At 33.0% G+C, this 10,133-nt stretch overlaps 3 protein-coding genes across 5 annotated transcripts; 2 read left to right on the top strand and 1 right to left on the bottom strand.

The window, feature by feature from the left end:
• Positions 1 to 43: 43 nt before the first annotated feature.
• LOC128398198 (cadherin-99C-like) lies at positions 44 to 2,616 on the top strand (the record flags this gene model as incomplete). Its single annotated transcript, XM_053359027.1, has 3 exons — positions 44 to 171; positions 234 to 1,907; positions 1,980 to 2,616. Coding segments are annotated over 3 exons (1,878 nt in total), but the record flags the coding sequence as incomplete, so codon positions are not given.
• A 745-nt stretch (positions 2,617 to 3,361) lies between these two features.
• LOC128398178 (serine/threonine-protein phosphatase 6 regulatory ankyrin repeat subunit B-like) lies at positions 3,362 to 7,589 on the top strand. Of its 3 annotated transcripts, none has more exons than XM_053359006.1 (3): positions 3,362 to 3,532; positions 4,028 to 4,270; positions 5,208 to 7,589. In XM_053359006.1, the coding sequence occupies exons 1-3, from the start codon at positions 3,430 to 3,432 to the stop codon at positions 7,331 to 7,333; spliced, it is 2,472 nt and encodes an 823-aa protein (XP_053214981.1). In that variant the 5' UTR covers positions 3,362 to 3,429; the 3' UTR covers positions 7,334 to 7,589. The 3 variants fall into 3 exon arrangements, with proteins under 3 accessions (XP_053214981.1, XP_053214982.1, XP_053214979.1); XM_053359007.1 differs by having other exon boundaries at positions 4,022 to 4,270; positions 5,268 to 7,589; XM_053359004.1 differs by having other exon boundaries at positions 4,022 to 4,270.
• Positions 7,590 to 8,028: 439 nt separating this feature from the next.
• On the bottom strand, positions 8,029 to 9,848 carry LOC128398187 (coatomer subunit epsilon-like). The gene has a single exon (XM_053359016.1). It carries the CDS (start codon positions 9,706 to 9,708, stop codon positions 8,800 to 8,802), a length of 909 nt encoding a protein of 302 aa, XP_053214991.1. The 5' UTR covers positions 9,709 to 9,848; the 3' UTR covers positions 8,029 to 8,799.
• Between the last annotated feature and the right edge of the window lie 285 nt (positions 9,849 to 10,133).

The raw sequence follows: 10,133 nt of genomic DNA, 5'->3' as shown, positions 1-10,133 counted from the left end.
TTTTAATATAATTAACTATCTTAATCTTTCGTCAATTGTTTAGATCGATATTATAGCTCGTGACAATGGAAGTCCATCTTTATCCGCTTCAGCAACATTAACCGTGTTTGTGGATCACATTGCGACCCCTTCCCCTGATCCTGGTCTTGGTTTTGCCGATTCTAAATATACGTAAGTTAATTAATTTGTTAAGAATTTAATGATAAACTAATTCCTGTCTTCCTCTTTTCCAGTGTTGAAATTGACGAAAACACTCCCAGTAGCACCATAGTTAAAACATTACCAATCATGAATAAACCTCGAAGTCATTTCACTTTTACCTGTGAAATAATTTCCGGTAATGATGAGGATAAATTCAGTATCGTTGAAAATAGTAATCAAGATTGTGAGATTCGTATTAAAGAGCCACTCGACTATGAACATCAATCACGTTACATGTTGACCTTGCGATTAAATAGTATCGCCGGTTTAGCTGGATTCTCAAGATTGATGACGCAAATTGTTATCAATGTTATGGATGTTAACGATAATAAGCCTGTTTTCCATGTCCCTGGTCGGTATTCACACCTTACTCGCGATCGTTACATTGCCGCCATTTCATCTGATGCACCAGCTGATTCTCAAGTAGCTCAATTGAAAGCAACTGATTCCGATTCAATTGCTAATGGTATTATCACTTACTCACTGATTCCTTCCTCGGATCCTCAGGGTCGATTCAAAATTGAACCTGGTTCGGGAATATTAAGAACCTCTCGCCCCATGGAAGATATTCCTCCAAGCCAGTTACCGCTTCGACTTGAGGTTATTGTCCGTGATAATCCACAGCTTCAATCGTCCTCACTTTCTGAATCTTCTGAGGTCATTGTTAATCTGATTGAAGATAAACACCGACTTATCTTCGTACTTCGTGATACTTCAACTGGTCGTGCTCAAGAATCAAAGGAGCAATTTTTACAAATAATTCAAGACCGAACTGGCCTGATAACGGGCTGGGAAAAGGCTGAGTCACTGAAAATCCAACGAAACCATACAATTGAATCAGATGTAACCGGGACAGATATTTGGATCCACTTGATTGACCCTTCGACATTGAAAATTTTACCAACTGATGATCCAAAGATTGAATCAATTTTGTCTGATGTTAAAATTAAATACTCACTGATTCAAGCGTTAACTTCAGGCCTTGGATTGGCCAGTTCAACTTTGACAGTTCGATCTCCCTATGTACCAATAATTGTTTCAACGGCTGCAGTTGTCCCAATTCCAATGAATTCCGATATAAACAATTTAGGACTTGGACTAATTGTCTTAGCTGCTGCGATCGCAGTCTGTGGCTGTGCGGGAATCGTTTACCAATGTGGATCTAGTTCAAAAAGTTCATCCGCCCCAACCACCGGATCAACTATTTCCAAGCCTGGTGGGGGTAAAGTTAAACGAGTTATGATGTCACCGGCACCACCTCGACTTTACGATCCCATTTATACCGCCGAAACTGTGACAAGCTCATCAATCCTCGCCAATAATGGTAAACAATATGAAACTCAAGTTCTTCACATGGACATGAAAATTGACGACGAAATGGGCGGCCGAGGAATAGAACGCGGTGGTTACAATGGTCATCATCTTTCTTCATCAACTCACTCATCCTCATCTTCATCTTCAACACCATTGGAAAGCGATAAAACCTCCCTTCGAGGTCTCATCTCAGTTCGAGATCTAATGTCCAATGTATCCTACATGCCGAGATCTCGAGCTTACAATAATCACTCACCAAGTACCGTTACAAGCACCGTCAATGATAAATCTTCTTCATCAAGGTCAACCAGTAGACCCGAAAGTTCAGGTTCATCTTCATCCAATGAAGGCCTTAAATCAAATCTAAAAACGCCACTTTATTATAAATTATTGTAAGTAATTAGTGATGGACAACAATCAATCAAAATTAACTAATTGTCCGTTTCTCTTTTTCATTCATCTAGAGATGACAATCGCTCACCAATGTTTACTGATGGACGAACCCTATTGACCCGTGATGGTAAAACAACTGAATTGTAATTTAATTTAATCAGTTGGAGAACCTTAATCAGGATAGTTAATTAATTACCATCCATCTTAATTAAGGATATCAATTATTTTTTGTTTATGAAACAAGTGACTGGAAAAAAGACTAAATCAATTTTTGAAACCTCTTCCAGTGCCAAAAATTAATTAACTCACTTATTTTAATTATGCAAAATTGCAATTTAATTAATTGTAACATTTTCATCACAATTTGTATCATCTTTTAATCATCAAAAATATCAAGGATTAGGTCTTTGTAATATAATTTTGATCAAAATCCTTTAGGTTTTTACAATTTATACATTTGATTTAATCATCAATTTAATTGTTAGTTAACTTTTAGCTAATCAATTAATTTAGCTAATGATTTTATCGTAACAATCATCAACAGCAATCAAAATTGATTATTTTCCAGTCCTCTTGTCATCATCATCATCATCAAATCCCTTGCCATTGTTGATCAACTATCAATGATTAATTGAAGTGATTTAATTTTATCAATATTAATTTGTAATCATCAATTGTAAATATTAATTAAAAAGTCATTTGAATTAATTTAATTGTGACCAATCATTTCATTGAAGCAAAAAATGAAGACCCACCAAGTTGTATGTCCACAATTAACAAATTAATACAAAAGGTAATTTGGTCAAAATTAGTTAATCATCCTGAAGGAACGTTAAATTTATTTAATTATATTGATCACTAGAATTTACAAATTAATTAATACAATGTAATAATTATTATCTAATAAGAAATCAATTATTTTCTTGATAACAGTTAATGATATCAAATCAAATCCAGTTTGACAAGATGAATATTGATTCAATGATTAAATCAACAATAATTAGTAAAAATCAACTAATCAACTTTTAATTTAACACAAATCAGATTAAGTTAATTTTACAGTTTTCATATTTATCAATCAACTTTCAATCAAATTTGCAATTAAAGCTAAGGTGTCAGTTATTCAGCCACTAATCAAATCTGTCAGATGAGAAATTTAAATTTCAAGCTAAATCAGAACTGAATCAACAAATCAACTCAAACTATTCGTTGATAATTGTGACTAATTATTAAGCATTTCGAACAATCAACTCAAATAGTAGCCGTATGGATGAATTAATCAACTGAATCAACGAGTGATGTTAACAAATCATCTGATCATTTTGATTAATTGTTAATCATTAATTGCGAATTTAGTTGGTTAACAATCCGTCAGGTGTCAGTTTGGGATAATCGGCGGTCGAGTTGAAGCTCCGCCTTGAAAACTTGTTTTCACTTTTCATTTTTATTTGTATGAAAATGTTTTCATTAAATCAATCAGGAATATTGATTGATTTAAATTGTTCAAAATGATAATCAAATATGGTTACTTATGATGATATAAATTCGAATTTATCATGGATGGCAGATAGATTTATGATCTACGCAGCGAGATTCCTGTTAACTCTGTTGGTCAATGTTTCGGGTAAGTCTTTGTTTCTGCAAAAGTTTAAATCATTTGATTGTTTCCCCGTTTTTTCAACAATTTAATTCAATATTTTTCCTTGTTTTCTATAACATTTTCATTACCACTGTCAAGGTACATTATTAATCAACAAAGTACCTTTAATTTCTTGTCCGATTATATTGTTTACCGAATAATTTATTGTTCTTTCTTATATATTTTTCCCTCTTTCCATTTGTTTTTACAACTCAACACTTTCTCCTTTGGATGTTTTTTTCTGGTTTACAAATTAAAATCTTAATTGTTGGACAATTATTTCCTCTCTGGTTTTGATGCCGATGGTCTTGGGTGATTGTTCTGATTCATATCTGGTTCCTTGTTTAATCTGAAATGAAATTGTTTGGTGTGTTTTCATTTCGCATTTTCATTTCGCTGGAATCTTAATAATCCGGTCATTACCTTTTTCTGCATCGGATTTGTTGAAATTTTGTTCCTCTTGAAATCGGAAAGCCTCAGAATCCAAGGATAACCTGTTAACATCGGCCATTCATATTGTGTCCCTTTACTATGGATCAATGTTCAGGTACACAAAGAAATCCTTACTCGATGTTGCCATTGAACAGGGAAACCCGGAGGCAGTTAAATGTTTGGTAGACCTTGGTGAACCCATTGATCGGCTTAATTTCCAAGGGAAAAGTCCACTTCATTTAGCGGTCATTCATGGACAATTGGCTATAGTTGAATATCTTTTAAATAAAGGTAAGTAATTGCCTAACCATTTATATGAATCCTTGCAACAATTAAATGCGATCAACTAACAGCAATTTAACACTTTTCTTTTCTACTTTAAATCTTATTGGTCTAAATTACATTTCCAATTGTTAGAACTTTATTATCAATCTTAATTGTCTTCATTAATCGTGGAACATTAAACTTGATTGTCTACAATTTCAATAGATTGTAAATAATGAGATGAAATTTCATTCGTTTCCACGATTCTTGAGTGTCAATTCAATTTGATTCTAATCCTTTTTTTTTCCTTGTTGATGAATTTTCATCAATACAAGAAACAAAAATTACACAGTTCAGTTGATTTCTCTGTTTATTTGATTACCTGAATGATTTAAGGCTTCTAATGATTAGTTTTAACTCTTTTTTCATTCACTTACCTGTTTCGAAGGTCATTTTAAATTAGTATCTATATTTGATTACCTAAACCAGATTCATTCTAAATGATGATTCTTGTTATTGGCTCCAAGCAGTTTGATCCACAATCAACAATTTAAGACATTGTTTAGTTGATTTCTTTTCTTCCAACGATAAAAAAACGATCGTAATTTAATTGTGAAATAATTTAATTATCTTTTCAATTCCTTGAGTTAATTTTCACGATTTAAACAATTCTACTGTTAATATTAACTGTTAGATGATATTTTCAGCTGATACACTTTGTTTTAATAACAGAATTTACTAATTTAACAATTGTAATTGTTTCAAACGATATCGTTTTTCACTTGATTGTGAACTTCTCGATTAATTTGCTTTATTTTATTCAAATCAATTAATCAATCCCCATTGTTTATTGATTGAGTTATTGGTAATTTGAATTAGTTTCTCGACTCTCTTAACAATTAATAGTAACTTGAGCATTTTAATTGTGTTAATTGTTCTTGTTTTTGATTGTTTTTCCTCTCAGGGGCTGATTCTAATTGTTTAACTTTACCAATTACTAATTTTGATGATAATTACACATCAGCTGTTGATGGAGCCGTTGAAACATATAATCAAACTCCACTTCATTTGGCTATAACTACAGGGAACGAGTCAATTGTTCAATGTTTCATCAACCATTATACTAATCAATCAACTTCCAATGAGCAACAATTCAAAATTAATTTGAATATTAAAAATAGTGAAGGATTAACTCCTCTTTGTTTGGCCAAAAAATTAAACAATCAATTCATTGAGAGCCTGTTGGAAGATCAGATGACAAACGATCTTGATGGTGAACAATTGAATGAATCCAGAGCAATTAACTACGAATCAACACCTTCATTGATTTCGCCGTCAACGATGATCGCATCTCATGTTCAACCTTTTGTGTCAATGAAGTTAAATTATCAAGAGAAAATGAAAAGAGTTGAAGAGGCTGATGAAGAGGAAGAAATTGAAGAGCAACAGGAAAAGGAAACGAAAGAAAAAGTAATCGAAACGAAGACCAGTGCGAATTTCACTGATAAAAAGGAAGATAATTGTCTTTTTAAAAAGGAAAGTGACCAGTCGACTACCTCACCTTTGGTCAAATTAATTCAACGCCGAGATCCGTTGTCTCGGCTGTTGAATTTGCACCTCAGAATGAAATCAGATGACGAGATTCGATATGATAACAAGTTGGTTCGTAGTCCAAATTCACCGCCGAACGGTTATACTGGTCGAAGAAAAGTCTCATTTGTAACAGAATATTTTGAAAAGATCGAATCTAGAAGAGAATCGCTCTATCGAACTGAATCAGGTCGATGGCCTACACCCGATAGTAGTTGTTCAATCGTGGACAACAATTATAAAATTTTCTCCGATGAAGATAATAATAACTCGAAAACCATTGATGATTGCGATTCGACAAAGATAATAAACGAAACACTCGATAGACGAAAGTCACTTGAACCATTGACCATTCATGAAGCGGCTGCAAGAGGAGTGGTCGAAGTGATCGCTTTGCATCTTTCCCAAAGAGTGGCCGTTGACATGATCGATACCGATGGAAACACACCTTTGCATTATGCTGCTCGAGCTGGAAAAGCGGAAGCTGTTAAATTTTTATTGTCCAAAGGAGCAAATTTAAAGTATAAAAACTCTGAAGGTCGAAATGCGCTTCATGTGGCCTGTTTTTCGGGTCATGAGGAGACACTTCGACAACTGATTCTCCTCGAGGGAATTGATCTAGAGGTGAAAGATAATGAAAAAAATACTCCTCTAATTATTGCCTCTTCACTGGGCCATTTGAAGTTAGTTCAACTGTTGACTTTCAGTGGAGCTCAGGTCAATGTTAGAAATGAACGGAAACAAACACCCATTCACAAAGCGGCTTTTAATGGGTTCACTGAGGTTGTTGACCATTTGGTTGTTAAAGGTGGACAGGTCAATATGGTTGACTCTGAGAAAGATACACCTTTACATTTGGCCGCTCATAAAGGTCACATGGAAACGGTTCGGATTCTCCTTGATTATGGAGCGACACCCGATGTTAAAAATAAACTTAAACGTCGACCCATTCACGAGGCCGCTTACAATGGGTCAGTCGAAGTGTTGAACTTGCTACTGAGCCATAAAACCAACATCAATTCACGAGATAAAAATGGTGACAGCGCATTGAATTTAGCTGCGGCCATGGGTCATGTGCCGATCATTGAACTGCTCCTCGATAAAGGAGCTCGAATTAATCCCAAAAAGGACAAAACTAATTCCGCTCTTCACATGGCCACAATAAACGAACACCTTGAAACACTGGAGCTCCTTTTGACTCGAAAGGCCAATGTCGCAGTTAGAGACAAGAAAAATGATACTCCGTTGCACTTTGCTTGCTCTCAAGGAAACGCGATAATTGTTCAAACGCTTCTTAATTGTGGGTCACCAATCAACGCGAAAGGATCATTGGGACGGACACCCCTTCATTTGGCAGTTCTAAATGACCAGACTAAGATCATTCGTCTTCTGTTGGAAAAAGGTGCCGATAAAATGATAAAAGATTCCGACGGCAAAACGGCCTTAAGATACGCTAAATTAAAAGGATATTCTGAAGCCGTTCAAGAATTAACTGATTAATCAATTTGACAATCAATTTATGGTCACAATCAATTGGCCTTTTTTCGTGTTTTTTTTAATTGTTAAACTTAAGACTCACTTTTTGTGATATTTCTCAATTACAAATTGACAATTAGTACTAATTGTTCATCTTGACTCATCACTTAATCACTTTTTAACTTTAATTGTCAATTTTTTCATTTTTGTAAATGTATTATTAATATTATTTTGATCAAATTTTTATATCAATAGATTGACAAAACAGTTTTTTTGATTAGCTCAAAATTTTCATTAATTAATTTAGTACAATGTTAATCATCAACAATTTAATTTCTATCATACTTAATTGCCTTAATTGTAATCAGATTAAATATCTGATTTGTATCTACAAAGTGCTTTCAATTGTCATATTAATTATCAAACATTTTCCCCACAAATCATCAAACTAATTGTTTAACTTTCATTCAATCAAATTTAATAAACTTCATTGGATTTAATTTGTCCTTAATTATATTCCCAACAATTGAATCACTAATTCATTAAATTGACAACTGTGATTAGTTAAACACAATGAGATGATCACCTTGAATCAACAATCAGGTTAACTGATTAAAAGTAATTTAATCAGCAATAAGATTTGATTGGTTACAACAATTAACTATAAATTTCATCTCAGTTTTCATTGATAAATTGTTAGTCAAATGAGACAATTAAAGTTACACTTTTCAAATATAAGTTTTAATTCATTAATTGTTACAGATTTTTGTTGTAAAATTAAATTGTAAGAATTAATCATCTAATGTTAACATATTCACTGGAATTTAGTTAATCATTTAGATGGAAAAGAGATTTTTTTGTTACAATTAAACGATTCCTTAGTTAATTTAATTCCAAGATAAAACAGCTAAAATCAAAGACTATTAAGATTAATTTGATTTGGTAACAATTTAGTTGATTGATCTTAATTTTTAGTTCAACTCATTTTGATTTATCGTGAGTTACATTTAACTATGAACTGATTTAAACAAAAAAGAAAAATATTCTCCGCAATTAAAATATAAAAAGTTATGTTAATCATTCAGAATAGATAATTAGAAAAAGAAAAGATTCAGATTGTAATCAATTAATTGTTGTTTTCCGTTCTTTCAGTGACTTGGTTATTAGTGGAGGCGATGGTTGGATTAATTGAAGATGGTGGCATCATCATTGATTATTACAATCAATTTAATTTTATGTTACTTTCCGATATTTTTAAGAAAATGATCTCTCTGATTGTTGAATTAGAATCTGTTGAAATTCAAGTGTTGCTTAATTGTAGCATGAGAATAGATTGTAAAATCTTTCTTGACAATTAGAAAAAAAAAACTTGAAATACAAAAGAATCAAACAAATCAGCAGAATGTGAATAGGAAATTAAATTTGAATTATGTTGTTGTTGTTGTTGTTGTTGATTTTTGTTGATTGATTGCTGGATTTATCTTGGAAATTCATTCAAATTGTAAAGTGTATTGTTTTGTCAGCCTTTCAAATTCATTTTCCTTTGATGTGAGATCACTAACATAAGGATGTTTGCTGTTGGAATCTTTGAGTTGACTGAGGAATCGATTGCAAACCTCAGGTGGTTTTCCAAGTTGATGAGAAACATGAATTAGATTGATCAATGTTTCCGGATTGTTGTTATCCTTTTCGAGTGCTTGTTGTAAAATGGATTCAACTTCCTCATATTTTCCTTGGCCAATTTGGGCAACAGCGATTCCATTCAAAAGAAGAGGAGTTGGTCCATATTTATCGGACAATTCTTGATAAATGTAATAAGCCTCTTGAAACTTTTCCCCACCAACATAGATATTGATCCAGGCTTGAGCGAGTTGGGTTAAAGTGGCTTCTTCATCTTTCTCTTGCATCTTTTTCAATTCTTTACGTGCAAGGTCAACCCGATCCAACATTAGGTAAATTTGAAGCATCATAGCAATACATTCAATATGATCGGAAGCATGTAATACTCTTAATCCAGCATCAGGTTGAATTCTTAAAGAAACCGCTTCATTACAATGAACAATAGCAGCGACCAACAGTTTAACATAATCTTCACCATTTTCCGAATTCATAGCAAAATTTGCCATTGAGAAAATTTTCTCAGCAATTGAAGCCTTAGCATCAACATCTTTCTCTGAATGGTACATGGCAAGAAGACGAAGCGATTGAAGATTCGATGAGGCTGTTGAGGTGATTCCATCCAGAACAACACCATACTTTTTCTGAGCAATATAAGAACGATACATGAGAATATCTTTTTCTTCAGAATTCACTTTGCATTTGAGAGCTTCATTGATACAATTCTGAAAGTTACCAATGTAGAAGGCATTTCTCATTTCGAACAACGGATCAGCACCCATTGTACAATATTCGAATAGACACTTTCTCTCTCTATTAAACTATGAATTAATCAAAACAAATCAAAAACAAATTAATTAATTAACAATAAACAAAGAGAAAATCAAACTGCCAACAAAACAGAACAGAAAAAAACAAAAACCGAAAAATAATCGATACAATATATCGGCTATCCGATATTCGATATCGATTCTTTCATCTAAATTAATTGGACACTAACTTAGTGTCGATCGACAGTTTATCATCAAATTAATTCCTTTTCACCTTCTTTTAATTGTTTAAAATGTGCACATTGTATGTTCCTAACCCTGTCCCAGGCCGTGGTGACCTTAAAATTGTATTTAGAGAAAATGGAAGTTCCATCAAATGAATCAAAGGGTTTAACGGGTAAATTGTTGTGAATATGAGGAACTTATAATTCCAATCA

Source organism: Panonychus citri, unplaced genomic scaffold (genome assembly GCF_014898815.1).
Source record: "Panonychus citri isolate SS breed McGregor unplaced genomic scaffold, ASM1489881v1 Contig00046, whole genome shotgun sequence".
Taxonomy (NCBI): Eukaryota; Metazoa; Arthropoda; class Arachnida; order Trombidiformes; family Tetranychidae; genus Panonychus; species Panonychus citri.
Note: the sequence above shows the minus strand (reverse complement) of the source record. Positions and strands in the feature narration are given on the sequence as shown.

Coding starts and splice junctions, on each gene's coding strand:
- LOC128398178 (XM_053359004.1), top strand. CDS start 3,430: ATGGTTACTTATGATGATATAAATTCGAATTTATCATGGATGGCAGAT. Junction 3,533..4,021: donor TCTGTTGGTCAATGTTTCGG/GTAAGTCTTTGT, acceptor GAAATCGGAAAG/CCTCAGAATCCAAGGATAAC. Junction 4,271..5,207: donor TGAATATCTTTTAAATAAAG/GTAAGTAATTGC, acceptor TTTTCCTCTCAG/GGGCTGATTCTAATTGTTTA.
- LOC128398187 (XM_053359016.1), bottom strand. CDS start 9,708: ATGGGTGCTGATCCGTTGTTCGAAATGAGAAATGCCTTCTACATTGGT.